The following is a 20,418-nucleotide window of genomic DNA, read 5'->3' as shown; positions in this document are numbered from 1 at the left end:
TTTGCTGGGATGGGTTCATAAAGCTACTCAGCAAACGATGTACATGCCACAACAAAGATACTAAAAGAATGAAAAATAAACTTGTAAACCTAGGAATTACTATTTGTGATATTAGCTGATAAATTAGTGTATTTGTATGACATTCCACCCTCCCCTATTTTAATGCAGGCTTGAACTCTATTTGTTTTATTTTATATGGTATAACATTGTTGCTAAAATAGCAGACAAATGAATGCCACATGAATATGTTAAGTATTCACCCACTAATGCCACCAACAATAATTTCTAAGCCATAGACTTCAAAGTCTGAAGGGTTCTCACCCTTTTTAAATGGGTCAGTGACTTGTGCTGAAAACCAGAGTGACGCTTCATCCACTTCAAAAGACAATGCAGATGGCAGAATTTGAAACATCACTGCCTGTGATTTGTTACGCATGATGGGCAAAGGAACCTAAAGCTGGCTGCTAAGTAGTACTACTGCAGAATGACAAGTAGACCAACAATGTACAGGTACCAGACCCAAACTCAGAAAACTCTCCCCTCTGTCTACTCTGAAATGGAATTCTGGCATCTACCCCAACTATATCGAATACCTCATGGTGCTGTATCAGGTACACTCAGATTCCAGCCTTCTCATTATTTCCATAACATGATTTATATTCTCATTTAGAAATCATGGTGCCAATTAATTATTTTTCTTTTGATATCATTGTCAATATGGCCACGTAGAGCTTTATGTTTCTTTCTTCTTCACCAAGCAAAAATACTATAAGGTGAAATGACACTGTAAGCAACAGGTCTACTGTTTCAATGCTGAACTCTAACAACCATGTATAACAGCTGGGAGGAGGTTTGAATAGATAGGGCCTGTCATTACTTTTGGTTCTGAATATGAAAGGTACAGAAAATGTTGCAACTCAAGGGTTTCATCAACTGACATGGACAGAAGGTCATCTATAATTACATTTATGACATTGGGCATCAGGCTAAAATATTTCGGGCAGATTTTTTATATATTTAGAGCTCTTTAGAGAAAAGAAGGTTCATGGGAGATTTAATAGTAGTGTTCAAAATCATGAAGGGATTTGATAGAGTAAATAAAGACAAACTATTTCCAGTGGTGACTCCGTTGCAGCTCACCACCATTCAGTCCGCAAGCAGCACCCTGAGCTGCCGGTCACCTGTCATTTTAATTCTCCACCTTGCTCTCACACTGACTTCTCAGTGCTTGACTTCCTGCAGCGTTCCAAAGAAGCTCAACGTAAGGTTAGGAACAGCACCTCATCTTTTGATTAGGCACTTTACAGCCTTCCAGATTCAACATTGAGTTCAACAATATCAGACCACAATCTTTGCCCTCATTTTGTTTCATTTTCCTTTGCAGGTTCCGATTTTCCTCTTGATTTTCTCTTGTTTTTGCTTTCAGATGGCAGCTGTTCACTGTTTTGCTATTCATGCCTCCTCTAGATACATCTTTTGTTTCTTTACTTGTTCCATTACCACTCCCTTTGGCCTTACACCACCAATTCTTGCCATTTAATCTCTACTGCCTTCCAACCCATCACAGACCTTTCCTTCTGTTCTTTTCAACTCTACCCCCTTTCACTTGCTTAAAACATTGCTAACTTTTCTCAGTTCTGATGTAAGGTCATCAATCTGAAAAGTTAACTATATTTCTTTCTCCACAGATGCTGCCTGACCTACTATTTCCAGTATTTTCTGTTTAGCTTTTGGCAAAAAGTGAGTAACCAGAAGACACTGATTTAAGGTGATTGGTTTAAGAACTGAAACAAGGAGATTTTTTTTGTAGTGAGTTGCTATAATCTGGAATGCGCAGCCTGAAAGGATAGTGGAAGCTGAGTCAATAATAACTTTCAAAAGGTATTTGGACAAATACTTGAAGGGGAATAATTTGCTGGAGGAAGGACAGAGAAGTAGGACTAACTGGACAGCATTTCAAAGTGCCAGCACGGGTACAAAAGGCTGAATGGCCCCCTTCTGTTATGTATCATTCTATGATTTGCTGGTGACACAAAGATAGGTAGGAGAGCAAGTTGTGAAGAGGACATAAGGAGTCTGCAAAGGGATATAGATAGAACAAAGAACAAAAAACAAAGAAAATTACAGCACAGGAACAGGCCCTTCGGCCCTCCAAGCCTGCGCCGATCCAGATCCTCTATCTAAACATGTCGCCTATTTTCTAAGGGTCTGTATCTCTTTGCTTCCTGCCCATTCATGTATCTGTCTAGATACATCTTAAAAGACGCTATCGTGCCCGCGTCTACCACCTCCGCTGGCAACGCGTTCCAGGCACCCACCACCCTCTGCGTAAAGAACTTTCCACGCATATCCCCCCTAAACTTTTCCCCTCTCACTTTGAACTCGTGACCCCTAGTAATTGAATCCCCCACTCTGGGAAAAAGCTTCTTGCTATCCACCCTGTCTATACCTCTCATGATTTTGTACACCTCAATCAGGTCCCCCCTCAACCTCCGTCTTTCTAATGAAAATAATCCTAATCTACTCAACCTCTCTTCATAGCTAGTGCCCTCCATACCAGGCAACATCCTGGTGAACCTCCTCTGCACCCTCTCCAAAGCATCTACATCCTTTTGGTAATGTGGCGACCAGAACTGCACGCAGTATTCCAAATGTGGCCGAACCAAAGTCTTATACAACTGTAACATGACCTGCCAACCCTTGTACTCAATACCCCGTCCGATAAAGGAAAGCATGCCGTATGCCTTCTTGACCACTCCATTGACCTGCGTTGCCACCTTCAGGGAACAATGGACCTGAACACCCAAATCTCTCTGTACATCAATTTTCCCCAGGACTTTTCCATTTACTGTCTAGTTCACTCTTGAATTGGATCTTCCAAAATGCATCACCTCGCATTTGCCCTGATTGAACTCCATCTGCCATTTCTCTGCCCAACTCTCCAATCTATATATATTCTGCTGTATTCTCTGACAGCTCCCTTCACTATCTGCTACTCCACCAATCTTAGTGTCGTCTGCAAACTTGCTAATCAGACCACCTATACTTTCCTCCAAATCATTTATGTATATCACAAACAACAGTGGTCCCAGCACGGATCCCTGTGGAACACCACTGGTCACACGTCTCCATTTTGAGAAACTCCCTTCCACTGCTACTCTCTGTCTGCTGTTGCCCAGCCAATTCTTTATCCATCTAGCAAGTACACCCTGGACCCAATGCGACTTCACTTTCTCCATCAGCCTACCATGAGGAACCTTATCAAACGCCTTACTGAAGTCCATGTATATGACATCTACAGCCCTTCCCTCATCAATCAACTTTGTCACTTCCTCAAAGAATTCTATTAAGTTGGTAAGACATGACCTTCCCTGCACAAAACCATGTTGCCTATCACTGATAAGCCCATTTTCTTCCAAATGGGAATAGATCCTATCCCTCAGTATCTTCTCCAGCAGCTTCCCTACCACTGACGTCAGGCTCACCGGTCTATAATTACCTGGATTATCCCTGCTACCCTTCTTAAACAAGGGGACAACATTAGCAATTCTCCAGTCCTCTGGGACCTCACCTGTGTTTAAGGATGTTGCAAAGATATCTGTTAAGGCCCCAGCTATTTCCTCTCTCGCTTCCCACAGTAACCTGGGATAGATCCCATCCGGACCTGGGGACTTGTCCACCTTAATGCCTTTTAGAATACCCAACACTTCCTCCCTCCTTATGCCGACTTGACCTAGAGTAATCAAACATCTGTCCCTAACCTCAACATCCGTCATGTCCCTCTCCTCGGTGAATACCGATGCAAAGTACTCGTTTAGAATCTCACCCATTTTCTCTGACTCCACGCATAACTTTCCTCCTTTGTCCTTGAGTGGGCCAATCCTTTCTCTAGTTACCCTCTTGCTCCTTATATATGAATAAAAGGCTTTGAGATTTTCCTTAACCTTGTTTGCTAAAGATATTTCATGACCCCTTTTAGCCCTCTTAATTCCTCAGTGAGGTAAAGTGAGTGAGCAAAGATTTGGCAGATGGAGCATAATGTGGGAAAGTGTGAACTTGTCCACTTTGTCTGGAAGAATAGAAAAGCAACATATTATTTAAATGGCAACAGAGTGCAGAACTGATGCAGAGGGATCTGGGTGTCCTAGTGCACGAAACACAATAAGTTAGTACAGTAAGTGATTAAGAAGGCAAATGCAATGTTGTCATTTATTGCAAGGGGAATGGAATATAAAAGTAGAGATGTTTTGCTACAGTTGTACAGGGCATTGGTGAGACCACGTCTACAGTATTGTGTACAGTCTTGGTCTCCTTACTTAAAAAGGAAATAATTGCATTGGAAACAGTTCAGAGAAAGTTCACTTGACTGATTCCTGGTATGAGAGGGCTATCTTATGAGGAAAGGTTGGACAGGTCTGTATTCATTGGAGTTTAGAAGGATGAGAGGTGATCTTATTGAAGCATGTAAGATCCTGAGGAGACTTGATAGGGTGGATGTTGAAAGGATGTTTCCCTTTGTGGGAGAGACTAAAGCTAGGAAGCACAGTTTAAAAATAACTGGTCTCCCATTTAAGACAGATATGAGAAGAAATGTTTTCTCACAGAGGGCTGTGAGTCTGTGGAACTCTTCCCTGGAGAGTGGTGGAGGCAGGGTCACTGAATGTTTTTAAGCAGAGGTAGACAGATTCTTGACAAACAAGGGAGTCAAAGAGTCTCTTTGGGGGTAGGCAGGAAAGTGGAGTTGAGTCCACGAACAGATCAGTCATGATCTTATAGAATGGCAGAGGAGGCTCCAGGGACTGAATAGCCTATGCCTGCTCTTAGTTTGTATGTTCATATGTCTGTTTGTTTTTATTTTTCTGTAAAAGATCATCAATGGAACCAGACTGCACCATGGTATGTAAAAATTCATGAAAGACAATTATTTTCATTCTCACATTTCCTATTAAATGAAGTCAGTGAAGGCCAGTCATGGCTATTCAAACAAGATAAACTTCAGAGTTTTTTAGTTCTGGTGAGCAATCTGAACTCTTTGGATGAACTGTAAATTTAAGTCATCCATGTACAATTTCACATCATGAAGGTTTATGAAATGCTATATCATCCAAATGCCCCATCACTTATCACACGGGTAAGAAATAAATACTAAAAAATGAATTTTAACCCCTTCTGACTGATTCTATTTCATTATTTTCAGTATTGTTCTCTCAACTACCTTTCTCTAGTTAACTACTTCTATGTATTATTTGACTTGTAAGTAAATCTGACAGTTGGTTTGAGCTTGTATGTATTGACTTGGCAATGTGGGCTTCTCTGCATTTTGAAAGAGTCACAAAAAATGTCAGCATCCGATATGATTTCCATTGGTCAATTCTGCAACTGGGGGATAATTCTACATTGTTAATTCTATATAAGGATACAGATATATAATTTACAGGAATTTAGGACTTCACAGACCTGAAATAAACCTGGTATTGTGGGTATTCAGTGACTAGAAGCAGCGAACATTTAAAAGAAATATGGGAATAATGAACCTCCTGGTTTGCAGGTGCAGTTGTGTGGACAGGATTTTTCAAATCAGATAGATGCACTTATGAAGAGCTCCTGGTTTGAGTAATCTGTTAATTTTCTTTTTTTTTCCTATAAATTATGGCATTTTTCATTGTTTTTCATCATAAACTGGCTTCAGAAAATTATGTTTGTGGAGTTTTATCAAAAACAGGAGGCCTAATTGTAATACAACACTAAGCTCAAAATAAAGTGTACATACCTCCTATATACTGCCCATTAACTTTATATAATCCACATGAAACAGAACCAATATTGAGATCACCCTTTTATAGGCTGCAAATAAGATACCATTGTACTACCACCTTTAAAAAATGGGAAACATTGGATAGTTCTTCTGTTGCAATGGTCTGGTTGCCTGCAGAAAACTCAGGGGGACGGAATGGGTGGAGATGACGAGGGAATCAGAGCCGGACAAGTTACAGCTGTCAACTGATGGGAGAAATGTTCAGTCCAGCAAAGAGCTTCTGATTTACACAATTCACCAAGTTAGAAGTGAATGGAGTAGATTGAAAGTTCACGTGAAATCGAATCAGATTTCCATTGTTGGAAAGTAGCCTCACAGTTCCTGGGAAAGATGCCACACATACAACTAACTACACGTGTACATGTGTTTGAAGAAGAGTAAGATTATTAATAGCAGCACTCTCACCCATTAAGTCTAGGTGTCGCCTGGGCTTTGGGGCGTCATTGGGCAATAATCTCCGTGACTCTGATGTCACTCAGAGAACAACAAGATACCGATTTCAATTAGTCGGAGCACAGCCTTCTCGCAGTCGAGGTTCTTCAGTCAGTGGCTGTTAGCATGCAAGAAATAAAGATATGTATATGCCATAATGGGTTGAGAAAAACAAAATTATTAATTGGAACGATTCAAATCGAAGAGAAAACATTTTACCAGTAACTTCCAGCAAAACCTTTAGTATGTGAAGAGTTTGAAATTGCCAAAACGATTAAACTGGGCAGATCTGTGTTTAAACCACTGGCAAAATTCTTTTGCAGGCAGAAGACCCCGGCATTTCCAGTTGGAACATTTAGAACGATTCTTCACAAGTCACAAATTGAAGATTCGAGGCACTGGTCTAGAACAGGCAGTCACATTTCCGTGACCATCTGACACCTTAGATTTAGAAAAATAATACTTTGCCTACAGCATACGTTTCGTGTTGAGCCCAGTAGGTAAAATTATGCCTGGGAGATTTCTTGACTACAGCCATCGACCCCCCTCGCCCCAATCACCCCCGCACCACCCCCAGCCCATGTAACGGTGTCATTAATTTTTTCTGATGCTTGTTTAGAATAATCGAGATGTTACAACACTTCTCGCACCTATCGACATACAATCGTCTCTGAATAAAATAATGTTGCTGTATTACTAATTCGGTCAAGCTGGAGTGTCCATTTAATGTTGACACGGTACCCCAGATAATTTTATTAAATTTAAATCGACTTGAAGTGGCGTTAGCAGACATCTATTGTAGGGTTTAACAGCCTATGGACCTCCTGCAGGAGTCACAACCTCAGGAAGCCATTAATCCAATAAACCAGAAAAGAACATATTTTATGTCTTTAGACATTTATAGGACAGATTAGGAACCGCTTTTAAGTTAGGAACTCCCAAATCAATAAGGATCTGCTGCATTCACAATCTTATGCAAAGCATCGTGATGTTTATCTGTGTGGAATGAGGAATTGAATGTAAACGTATTTTGGTGCAAGATAATGCGGTTGGAGTCTATCAACAACATACATGAATAAAGTTGATCTATGCAGATAGATCACATCTTATTGGGACTCGAGGTTGTAAAACTGTAGCCTGATTCATACTGGAACCTGCTGTTAGGGATTTTTTAAACGACTGTCTTAAAAAAAGTTTCTCTTTTGCATCCTTAAGTGATCAGCACCAGGCATATTTTAGATTTTTTATCAATGGTGATACACCAAAACTTAACGAATTTGATTTGAGGGCACTAAAAGCAATATAACAGCACACCCGAAAACTGATTTCTTTATTCTAAGGATATTAACATTACAGCTGGTGCCTTTTAAAGCAGTGGGGGTTCAATGTAACACACAGGTTCTGTTTTAATGCCCCAAGAATATTATTCTATTCAATTCAATAGCGAGGAGACACACTCTTAGTGTTTCTTTTGTATTTACTTGGATACATTAAAAAGGCAATCCGGTATATATTCAAATGAGTAGGATATGAGTGGGATAATAACTTCTGTGTTTTAATGTCGCAATAGTGTTAGTGTAATATAAGCGAGGCTAATACATTACAACAGTGTTGGTTAGACAATGTATGTCATCTTTTGCAATTGAAAGAGAAAGTCTTAATAACAAAATGTCAGTGTTACCAAGACATTAACAAGACAATCTGGTAATTTCCAACGATCGTAATATCAAGTGGATAATCATCTCTTTGTTTCAATGCATCAACAGTATTAATGGGATAGAATCCCGCGTAATTCATTACAGCAGACAGTACAGTACTGGTTAGTCTATATGTCATCTTATGCAACTGCATAGGCAATAACATGGTAAGAAAGTTTGTGCCATCATCTGAAGATTGCATTGTTCATCCACCTTCATAAATCCATGCATGTGAAAGACGAGGAGAAAAATATTTTGTGGGACAGAGTCTTTTTTTTCTGTGAGATATTCATTCACCCAGAGAGAGAAGCATGGTCACAGAATTAGCAGTTTCAGCTCAGCAGAAGTCGCTAGGCTGTGAAGGAAAGAGAAATTGACTAATTAGCAATGCGCACTAAAACTTGACGGTTCTTTATAAAGGGGACTGCTTTTCTAAGATGTTTGACTGCGCAGTCATTTACGCACGACAATTTTACAATAGCCTTGAGCCATAATTTTAAAACTCTCTCCAGCATCCAGCCCCTCCATGGTCACTCTTCACTGGCGATGCACGACCGTTTCTCTCCCCAACCGTGGATTTCCTATTACTCTTGTTACGACTCACTGAATCCCAGGCCCAAGGATAATGATGTGTTGTTTCTTGGTAGCATAATTTGTCACACGTACATTTTTTTGCGAAAGCTGCTCTCAGACTTCTTGCTGTTGCTAATTCTGGAGACAGTATATCAAATGATGAACGACAAAAAAACCTCGCAAGCGTAACTGCTGAAGTTGCAACGCGTGGAGCTTGATCGGATACGGATTTTACTGGGGGATCGAAGCAAAGAAAAAAAAGGAGAAAAAAATAATATAAAAGTAGGGGTCTGATCGAAGTGGACGCTAGTTTGCAGCCCAGTGTATACAGGTAAGTTTGTGGCCTGTCTGCGTTGGTGACGAGTGGGAAACACTGGGGAGATGAGGCTGTGACAGGTGCCTTGGTGAATAAACAGCAATGTGAGAATCCATGGGCAGGAGCTTGATCAGACAAGGGGCTACTGCGAAATTTAAAAAGGAGATCCGTGCATGTAGCAAGCACCATGGAAGCTCGGCAGCTTTACTTAGTAAGGCGCTGCTTCCGATTTTTGAAGTTTATTTCTGTTAAGAATCTGACCCCTGACGTCTGTTATTACACCCACTTATAGCAAACAACTATACGGGTCTTTCTGTATTAACTGATCGTTTTTTAAAACATCATTAGGAAACATGAAACTTTAACTATTTCATTTGTGGTCTGTTTTAGAGCAGAAAAATAAACATTGAATGCAAACGGCACTGATATTTATACCTGATAGATTTCTGTAATGCTTATTAGGACAAACATGCAGGGGTGACTTACATTCGCACTAACTGTGTGCTGATTAAAATGTGTAGACTGAGCAAATAAAAGGTAACATTAACGTAAGGGTTTAACCCACGGAGAAATTTTGCAAATAATATACGTCTTTTGTAACGATAATGATTTTTTTTCTTTTTAATGGAGCGTTGGTTTGAGAAATCTCGCTTTACTTACATGGAAATGTTTGTCACGGGGAAAGAATTGCCTATGAATCTGACTGTGTGAAATGTGTGCCCTTTTAGGAGGTGTCCAAAGTTAGATACCATGTCAAGATCTGGTGACAGGACGTCCACCTTCGACCCAACACACAGTGATAACCTTCTCCATGGCCTCAACCTTCTGTGGAGGAAACAGCTTTTCTGTGATGTGACTCTGACAGCCCAAAGCCAGCAGTTCCATTGCCACAAAGCAGTGCTGGCTTCCTGTTCCCAGTATTTCCGATCGCTTTTCTCCAACAACCAGTGCAAAGAGAGCAGTAACGAACCGGGCAGCCGGACCCCTTCTTCCCCGGCCGAGGACATCTCCAGGTCCATCAATAACATCGTGCTGCAGGGCTGCTCGGCCACAGGGGTGTGCCTGGTCTTGGAGTACATCTACACGGCCAACATGACACTGTCTCTGGATACTGTGGAGGATGTGCTCTCGGTCAGCAAAATTCTCCACATCCCCCCCGTCACTAAACTCTGCGCCCAGTTCCTCAACGACCAGATCTCAATGCAGAACTACAAGCAGATCTGCCAGATCGCCGCCATCCACGGGCTGGACGAGACCAAGAAGCTGGCCAACAAGTACTTCGTGGAGGACATCCTGCTTCTTAATTTTGAAGAGGTGTGCGCCATGATGGACTCGATGCCGCCACCTGTGGAGTCGGAGCTGGCTCTCTTTCAGATGTCCGTGCTCTGGCTCGAACACGATCGGGAGACTCGCATGCAATACGCCCCGGACCTGATGAAGCGGCTCCGCTTCGCCCTCATCCCCGCCACCGAGCTGGTGGAGAGGGTGCAGTCAGTTGATTTCATGCGAACCGACCCGGTCTGTCAGAAGCTGCTGCTGGACGCCATGAACTACCACCTGATGCCCTTCAGGCAGCACTGCCGGCAGAGCATGGCCAGCAGGTGAGAACACTCTGCTATATTCACTCAATGTGCGACTGAGAACCTGCACATCAAACCCAAAAAAGGAGCAGGGGTGGCATTTGTTTGCTTTTCTTCTAGATTTTCGTTGATCCAATCTCAGATTCTATGGAAAGCAAATTGTCGGAATAAAAGCAAGCTAATGTTTTAATATTAATATTTGTAAAACAGAAAATGGGCCAGTTTAATAACGACGCAGTTAGACTCGGAAAGCGCCATTAATCACACCCATAAGTTGACTTCTAGGGAAAGATCAACTCATAAATTAACTTTCTCCCGATGACAATTACAATCTTCAGCGGCTAAGAGACAGAGAATATGTTAACCATAGTCCACAAGTGATCCATTCCTGTAAACTCCTTCAGTACCCAACACACATTCCCCAATGGGTTTGTTGTAGGTGAGATATGGTGGCTGTGGCATGAGTTTAGTATTTTTGATCGAGCTACCAAAAGGTGGACTGGGTCTCAGCAATAAGGACTCAATACCCCATCCCTCAATCAAAAATATATCTGGGGAAATGTTTAGGCCCTTTGTTCCACATTCCCTCACCTGTAGGCATTTACTCAATTTATCCTTTCTGGGAGAGCTCCAATTCCATGGACAAATGTCCATATTTCTTCTTTACACTGGCCTATGGTGGGGCCCATGAATAATAACATTTGGGTGTTTTCAATAATCAACTATATATATATATATATGAATAGATAGATCGAATTTCCATGATGTGATTAGAGTCTGGCTGTGTTGAATGAACTCCACCCAGCTCCAAGTAGCTCTTGAGACTCAAATGTTCAATGGATATTGGAACTTTAATCATGGTGCAAATGATTTGAAATAGTTGGGGCAATAATGGAAGACAATTTGTGCTATAGGTTTCAGCAAAAGACAAATCTAGTGTTAAAATACACCCTACTGTACAAAAATATGGATAGACACATACCTGGCACTAATTGTTAGTGTTAAATGAGGAGTAGTAGTGAGGTTTGCATCTCCTTTACTGTGTTTAGTTGTTTTCTGTGACTCAGAATCACAACATCAGGTCTGAGGCTGAACAATGAAAGCTTCTGAGGTGCAATCATAATCCTCCTGTATTATATAGTGTGTGATGTATTTCTGAGTAATGCATTGCCAAAAGAAACCTGATAATAGTAGTCTGACTCATGAGCTGAAGAAACACAGTATTGTGTGACACTGAATCTTCAAGTCCTACATCATTACCATTGTTAGTCTTTCATCTAGTGTTCTGCTGCTACTGTGCTGATCACTTACATTTATTTACATATTTATTAAAATAATTTTAAACACTAAAAATAAGATAAACCACATCCAAATAGAATAACAAAAGTCTCACAGAAAACTCGTTTTTCTGTATTCATCAATTGTCTGAGCTTTGTGGTAGTTTGTGAATTTACGATTGTGACTTATTGTAGACATCTAATATCCTTTATTTATCCTCACTATATAATTGTAACAGTTACAAGAATCATCATTTGATTCTATAAAGGAAGGTGACAGCAAAGTATGCTCATAGCATTTACTTGGTATCATCCAATCTTGAATATAACCTTCAGACTTCACAAAGCAGTATTCTATTCATTGACAACTCATTTTAAAAAACATTTTGTCTTGCACGAAGCCTCTGAAAATAAGAAATTATTTTTACCATTTTGACACCAATGTGTGATATGCATTATTAGGTCATGGTAAAATCAAAGTCAGTGGTGTGATTGACTAACAGATTGCTATAAGACTGTAGGATCTTTCATCCTCACCTTGATTTAACTGTTGCACCTGGTTCTACAGTAATTGGTATTTACCTCACTAATTATCAGAAGTGGTTTTAATTTTTAAATTTTTTGAAAAGAACTTTAAGTGACAGTGAAACAAAGACATGGCGTATTATCATGTTAATGATTCCTTTCAAAAGTAGAATAGAAGAAATAGCAGCACAGCAGTACAGTGTGGATAAGCAGCATATTGGGGTGTAAAGGTGCTGTGGCATGTAGGATTGCACTTGTGATCTTCCAAATGCTGAGTCCCCATTCTGAGCTATACGGCTGTGAGAGGCACTGAATGGAGGGTAGCTACCATAGGGAAGGAGGGAAAATCAGAGAGAGTGAGTCATCTCCAAACCATTGCCCTGAAGTTCCCAATGGCCTGTTTTGCATTCATACAGACCTGGGAGCAGGTCAGCAGCTGTGCTGTCAACCATAGACTGGACATGTCACATAGAGGTCAGGAAATGGGCAAGGAGGAAAATGCCTTACAAAAGATTCATCCTTAAAAGAACAGCAATCTAATAACAATAATCACTATGGTAACCCCTCTTGTCTCCCAAGTGTACACATGCCTGCTGGTTCATTATTATCTAATTGCATGGGTGATAGTGTTATTTTCAGTATTCTCAATACTGTGATAACTACCTGCAGTGATGCTAAAACATGATTTTCCCACAGGTAGTTATCCCATAACTGGCAGCATTGTGTGGCACATTGTAGAACAGATTCTAACCATCCTGCTGCATTGTTAGCAGTTTTACAAAACCAACATAATGCATTCTTTTTCTCTAAACACTGAAAACAGCATGATGTGTCATTCCACCTATGGAAATAAGGAAAGGACAGCACAAACAAGAACTATGTATTAGAAGGACTATCATCTTATAGAAGGCACATTCCTTGGTTTAATTCACTTTTGTGCCACAAAAGCATAACTCACTTATCCTTGCATCATTAGTGAGGCATTTCCCTTTCGTACTCATGAATTTATACTAGTAATGTGTTGCCAGGGTTGTGAGATCTACTATTTATTATCTGAGGCAGTGTATAATGGAACATTTTGAACATATCTCTGGTGAGATCACCTTTTTCCTTGGAATTAATTTTTTCTCATGCAAAATTGAGCTGATCTTATCAGTGTTCAATTGTAAGATTAACAATGAATAAATACCTAAAACCATGTTGTATTGAATTTTAAGACATTATAAACTGTTTAAGTGGAAAGAGTTTGAGTAACTTTTTTAATCTTTCATGGGATGTGGGTGCCGCTGGCATGGCTTATATTTATTGCTTATCTCTAATTGCCCTTGAGAAGGTGGTGGTGAGCTGCCTTCTTGAACCTGTCATGATCACGTGCTATGCTGAATGATGATTTTTTTTAATCCATTGGTTGGAAACCTGAATTAAACTTTAGAAAAACAGGATAAGAAGAACTGATAAAAGATGACTGCTAGCAGCTAAAATGCCCACCACAATTTGCATCTAAATACCCTACATTCCAATGTATCGAGGTGGAGATGTAGATCTGGTAAATCTCCAACCAAAACAATGGCCTGAAAATCTTGAAGGGGCTACCTGCCCTGTCTTCATTAACAAGACATTAAAAGCAATCTTGGAATATTAACACTGGTGGAGGCGGACCACTCAAAGGGTAATCACTGAAACAATGGCACCCTGAGAGAGATTGGCATTCTTAGACATGACCTACTTAAGTTGCAAGAAAGAGAATACACTGGGCCATCATGCGACAGATTCACCATCTGTATGAAACTAGCTGCTCCTTCCCCGTACAGGCAGACAAGCACCTGAGACTGAACCAGTGAAGAACCCAAGTGGGGTCTCTCTCTCTCTCTCTCCAGGCCACCTTGCAAGTTTGAACCCTGCCTGCAGGCTGCAACCATCCAAGTCTATCATTGCTGCAGACAGAGACCCTGGGAAGAAAACCATCTGAATCACTGTCTCCAAGAAAACCCTGAACCAGTTGGCCACATCTACCAGCCAGAAACCTCAGGACCACTGAGTTCATCTGGAAGACCACTGAATTACCAGACTCCACAGACTCTATACTCTTTTTTATTGTTTCAGACTCAAATCCAACCATTCTATTCTTCTGCACTCTGTACCATATTTATGTGTGTGTGTGATTCTCATGTGTGTGTGTGTGTGTGATTCTCATGTATATGTGTGTGTGAAAGTTGGAGCATAGTTTATTATTTTTACTTAGATCGAGTTTTGTTTTTAAGTACAATAAAACTAACCTCTTGTTTAAACTCAAGAAAACCTGTCTGAATGGTTCTTTTATGATCATAGCACATAAAGGGTTAAACACTCACTGAATTGGTAGGCATAGCCACAGTTTAAAAGAAATAAACCCTGTTGCAGTCAAACAAAGAGAGGGCAAGAGGCCTTTTGACCCATCCTCACCTGATCGTAACAAACCGCTGCAGTCCATGTGGTGTAGGTACACCCACAGTGCTGTTAGGGAGTGAGTTCCAGGATTTTAACCCAGAGACAAGGAAGAAATGGCAATATATTTCCAAGTCAGGAAGGGAACTTGAGAGTGGTGGTGTTCCCAGGCATCTACTGGTCTTGTTATTCTAGGTGATAGTGGTCGCGGGTTTGAAAAATGCTGTTGAAGGAGGCTAGGTGAGTTGCTGCAGTGCATCTTGTAGACGGTACACACTGCTGCCACTGTGCACTGGTGGTGGAGGGAATGAATGTTTAAGGTGGTAGATTGGGTGCTGATCAAGCAGGTTGTTTTGTCGTGGATCTTGTCAAGCTTCTTGTGCGTTATTGAAGCTGCACACATCCAGACAAGTAGGGTATATCCCATTACGCTCCTGACTTTTGCCTTGTAGATGGTGAGTAGGCTTTGGGGAGTCGGGAGATGGGTTACTCAGTGCAGAATCCCCAGCCTCTGATCTGCTTTTGTTGCCACATTATTAAATGGCTGGTCAATGGTAACCCCCAGGATGTTGATGGTGAGGGATTCAGTGATGGTAATGCCGTTGACTGTCAAGGGGAGATGGTTAGATCCTCTCATTGCAGGTGTTCATTGCCTGGCACTTGTGTGGCACAAATGTTGCTTGCCACTTATCAGCCCAAGTCTGAATGTTGTTCGGGTCTTGCTGCATGCAGGCACAAACTGCTTAAGTATCTGAGAAGTTGCATACATCAGCAAACATCCCCATTTCTGACCTTATGATGGAGGGAAGACCATTGATGATGCAGCTGAAATGGTTGGTCCTAGCACACTACCCTGAGGAACCCCTGCAGCAGAGTCCTGGGACTGAGATGATTGACCTCCAACAACTACATCCTTCTCCCTTTGTGTTAGGCATGATTTCAACCAGTGGAGAGTTTTCCCACTGATTCCCATGGACTCCAGATTTGCTATGGCTTCTTGATGCCATACTCGTTCAAATGCTGCCTTGATGTCTAGGGCAGTCACTCTCACCTCACCTCTTGAGATCAGCTCATTTATCCATGTTTGAACCAAGGCTGTAATGATGTCAGGAGCTGAGTGGCCCTGCAGAACCCAAACTGAGTGTCAGTGAGCAAGTTATTGCTAAGCAGGTGCCGCTTGATAGCACTGTCGATGATCCCTTCCATCACTTTGCTGATGATTGAGAGTAGACTGATGGGACTGTATTTGGCTGGATTGGATTTGTCCTGCTTTTTGTGTACAGGACATACCTGGCCAATTCTCAGGTGGATGCCAGTGTTGTAGCTATACTGGAACAGCTTAGCTAAGGCCGTGGCTAGTTCTGGAGCACAAATACTATAGCTGGGATGTTGTCAGGGCCAATAGTCTTTGCTGTATATAGTGCCTTCAGCCATTTCTTGGCAGCAAGTGTAGTGAATTGAATTGGATGAAGACTGCCATCTGTGATGCTGGGACCTCCGGAGGAGGTTGAGATGGATCTTTGTGGATGAAGATAGTTGCAAATTCTTCAGCCTTGTCTTTTGCACTCATGTGCTGGGCTCCCACATCATTGAGGATGGGGATATTTGTGGAGCCTCCTCCTCTGGTTAGTTGTTTAATTGTCCACCACCATTCAAGACTGGATGTGGCAGGCCTGCAAAACTTTGATCTGATATGTTGGTTGTGGGTTTGCCTAGCATGCTGCTTCAGCTGTTTGGCATGCATGTAGGATATATAGGAGGATGTTCCGCATATCCTACACAGACAGAAAGACTGATGAGGAAATGCTGGAAATGGCTGGAGAAAAGAGGAAGTTATTGCATAACATTAAAGAGAGAAATATACAATATTTCAGTCACATTGTTACAGTGGAAGGTAGACAGAGACAATTATTAGAAGGAAAGATCAATGGAAAAGATAGGAGAGGGAAGCAGAGGAGAAAATGGATGATGGATATAATGGACTGGATGCAGCTGACCTGTGCGGAATGTGTAAGGACAGCAAAGGACAGACTGAGGTGGAGATAAATGGCAGTCAACCTTCTGCGAAGATGACACCAACGATTGAACTAACAATATTGTAGCTTCACCAGGTTGGCATGTCATTTTTAGGTATGCTTGTTGCTGCTCTGGGCATGAACTCCTCCACTCCTCATTGAACCAGGTTTGGTCCCCTGTCTTGTTGGTAATGGTAGGGTGGGGGATATGCCAGACTATAAGATGACAAATTGTGGTTGAATACAAGTCTACTGCTGTTGATGGCCCACAGTGCTTCATGGATGCCCAGTTGTCAGCTGCTAGTTCTGTTACGAATCTATCCCATTTAGCACAGTGCTAGTGCAATGATGGATGGTGTCCTCAGTATGAAGATGGGACTTCATCACCACACGGATTTTGTGGTGGTCACTCCTACCAATATTGTCATGGACAGATGCATCCGTGACAGGTAGATTGGTGAGGGTGAGGTCAAGTAGGTTTTTCCCTCTTGTTGATTCTCTCACCACCAGTCAGAGTCCCAGTCTGGCAGCTATATCCTTCAGACCTCAGCCAGCTTGGTTAGTAATGGTGTTACTGAGCCATTCTTGGTGATAGACATTGAAGTGCCCTTGCTACCCTCAGTGCTTCTTCCAAGTGGTGTTTAACATGGAGGAGCACTGATTCTTCAATTGCAGGAGTGGGGTAGGTAGTAATCAGCAAGAGGTTTCCTTTCCCATGTTTGACCTGATGCCGTGGATCTGGAATCATTGTTGAGGACTCCCAAGGCCAATCCCTCACACCTGTATACCACTCTGCCACCCCATCTGGTGGGTCTGTTCTCCCAATGGGACAGGAGGTACCCAGTGATGGTGATGGAGGAATCTAGGATTGGCTGTAAGGTATGATTCAGTGACTATGTATATGTCAAGCTGTTGCTTGACTGGTCCATGGGACAGCTCTCCCAATTTTGGCACAAGTCTCCAGATGTTAGTGAGGAGGACTTTGTAGGATCAACCTTTGTCATTTCCAGTGCCTAGGTCAATGCTGGGTGGTCCATTTAGTTTTATTCTTATTCACATTTTCTGTAGCGTTTGATACAACTGAATGGCTTGCTACATCATTTCATTGCTGTGGGTCTGGAGTCACATGTAGACCAGACCGAGTAAGGATGGTAAATTTCTTTCCCTGAAGGGCATTAGTGAACCAGATGGGGTTTTTTGACAATCTGGTAGTTTCATGATTATCATTACTAAGACTAGCTTTTTTCCCCCCAGATTTATTAATTAATTGAATTTAAATTCCTCCAGCGGCCATTGTGGAATTTGAATTCATGTTTCCGGAGCATTAGTCCAGGCCTCTGGATTACTAGTCCAGTAACATTACCACTATGCTATGATTCCGCCAACATGTTCAAGTCGAGACAAAATAACTTTAATCTTTAGGAATGCAAGCTTAGAAAAGTTACTTAATTTTTGTTGTGCTTAAGAGAATAGGTGTGTTCTTAGTCATTCAACAGCCAAACCTTCAGAAATCTGGATGTTCTCCCAGTTAGTTATGACCACAGCAGTAAACCTCCAGTTGCCTTCCTTACCTTCAGGCTGTGCAGTCATGTAGTGTGAGTCAAATGTGAAAATGCATAGTTGAAGTGAATGGAGAACTAGTTCTCGCTGCCTGCAGACTGAACACAGACATGTTATGCCATTTGTAGTTTGCACCATATTTTCTTCCTTGTTCCAAGTTATTTCCTTCTCAAAAGCTAAAACCAGAGGAAGATCTAAAAGTGTTTGAAGAGAATGGATACACATCTGATCTAAGTGTGCTTTGAATACTTGTTGCAATACTTTTGGAAACAACACAAAGCTCATAAACTGTTGAGGTTTAATTAACCTTTTTGTCCACGTAAACACTTATGCCTTGTTCATTTGGCCTTAACGACCTTTTACTGGGCTGAAATTTGTTTTGTAATACAGTTAAGCTCTTTAGCTCACAATGTCCAGAAAATTTACACTTCAATATTCCCTAAAATCTCCTTAAGATAGTGAGGTGGAAGCAATAGCTTTGTCATGTAATCTTCAACCTTTATTTTTTTCTCAGAAGCAGCATGTCTGATGTACCTTTGCTGATTTAGGCAGGGAACACCACTAGCCTTTTCCAACAGTGGTTTCAACAGCAAACTAGATGATTTCTAAAGCTCTATCGAGTCGAAGAAACTTAGTAGTTGGCAGGAAAAAAGACAGAGGCGCAAGGGGAGAGCCAACTGTGTAACAGCCCTGACAAACAAATTTCTCTGCAGCACCTGTGGAAGAGCCTGTCACTCTAGAATTGGCCTTTATAGCCACTCCAGGCGCTGCTTCACAAATCACTGACCACCTCCAGGCGCTTATCCATTGTCTCTCGAGATGAGGAGGCCAAAGAAGAAAATCCAATTGTAGTACAAAACACTATTAACACTAACCCTGACAATTAGCAGTCACTGCTGATTGTAAATGGACAAGTTTCTGTTAACCACTATCAGATATGCAACTGTTCTTCTTTTTTGGCCTCCTTGTCTCGGGAGACAATGAGTAAGCGCCTGGAGGTGGTCAGTGGTCTGTGGAGCAGCGCCTGGAGTGGCTATGAAGGCCAATACTAGAGTGACAGACTCTTACACAGGTGCTGTAGAAAAAATTGGTTGTCGGGGCTGTTACACAGTTGGCTCTCCCCTTGCGCTTCTGTCATTTTTCCTGCCAACTGCTAAGTCTCTTCGACTCGCCAAACTTTAGCCCCGCCTTTATGGCTGTCCGCCAGCTCTGGCGATCACTGGCAACTGACTCCCATGACTTGTGATCAATGTCACAGGACTTCATGTCACATTTGCAGACATCTTTAAAGCGGAGACATGGACGGCCGGCAGGTCTGATACCAGTGGCGAGCTCGCTGTACAATGTGTCCTTGGGGATCCTGCCATCTTCCACGCGGCTCACATGGCCAAGCCATCTCAAGTGCCGCTGACTCAGTAGTGTGTATAAGCTGGGGATGTTGGCCGCCTCGAGGACTTCTGTGTTGGAGATGCAGTCCTGCCACCTGATGCCAAGGGTTCTCCGGAGGCAGCAAAGATGGAATGAATTGAGACGTCGCTCTTGGCTGACATACGTTGTCCAGGCCTTGCTGCCATAGAGCAAGGTACTGAGGACACAGGCTTGATACACTCGGACTTTTGTGTTCCATGTCAGTGCGCCATTTTCCCACACTCTCTTGGCCAGTCTGGACATAGCAGTGGAAGCCTTTCCCATGCGCTTGTTGATTTCTGCATCGAGAGACAGGTTACTGGTGATAGTTGAGCCTAGGTAGGTGAACTCTTGAACCACTTCCAGAGCGTGGTCGCCGATATTGATGGATGGAGCATTTCTGACGTCCTGTCCCATGATGTTCGTTTTCTTGAGGCTGATGGTTAGGCCAAATTCGTTGCAGGCAGCCGCAAACCTGTCGATGAGACTCTGCAGACACTCTTCAGTGTGAGATGTTAATGCAGCATCGTCAGCAAAGAGGAGTTCCCTGATGAGGACTTTCTGTACTTTGGTCTTCGCTCTTAGGCGGGCAAGGTTGAACAACCTGCTACCTGATCTTGTGTGGAGGAAAATTCCTTCTTCTGAAGACTTGAACGCGTGTGAGAGCAGCAGGGAGAAGAAAATCCCAAACAGTGTGGGTGCGAGAACACAGCCCTGTTTCACGCCACGCAGGATAGGAAAGGGGTCTGATGAGGCGCCGCTATGCTGAATTGTGCCTTTCAGACTACTAGAAAAGA

The 20,418-nt window shown here is 42.1% G+C and overlaps 1 protein-coding gene across 5 annotated transcripts in view; it reads left to right on the top strand.

Annotated features, from left to right (window-relative positions):
- Positions 1 to 8,381: 8,381 nt before the first annotated feature.
- klhl14 (kelch-like family member 14) overlaps positions 8,382 to 20,418 on the top strand; it is a 201,956-nt gene continuing 189,919 nt past the window's right edge. For 2 of the 5 annotated variants that reach the window (XM_068030858.1, XM_068030856.1), the window contains exons 1-2: positions 8,384 to 8,848; positions 9,562 to 10,434. In XM_068030858.1, coding sequence (XP_067886959.1) covers positions 9,584 to 10,434 — 851 coding nt within the window. In that variant the 5' untranslated portion in view covers positions 8,384 to 8,848; positions 9,562 to 9,583. Of the gene's footprint in view, positions 8,849 to 8,957; positions 9,045 to 9,561; positions 10,435 to 20,418 lie in introns of those variants that run through there. The other 3 variants (XM_068030853.1, XM_068030855.1, XM_068030854.1) reach the window with 3 other exon arrangements.

This window comes from Heterodontus francisci, chromosome 5, assembly GCF_036365525.1.
Source record: "Heterodontus francisci isolate sHetFra1 chromosome 5, sHetFra1.hap1, whole genome shotgun sequence".
NCBI lineage: Eukaryota > Metazoa > Chordata > Chondrichthyes > Heterodontiformes > Heterodontidae > Heterodontus > Heterodontus francisci.
Note: the sequence above shows the minus strand (reverse complement) of the source record. Positions and strands in the feature narration are given on the sequence as shown.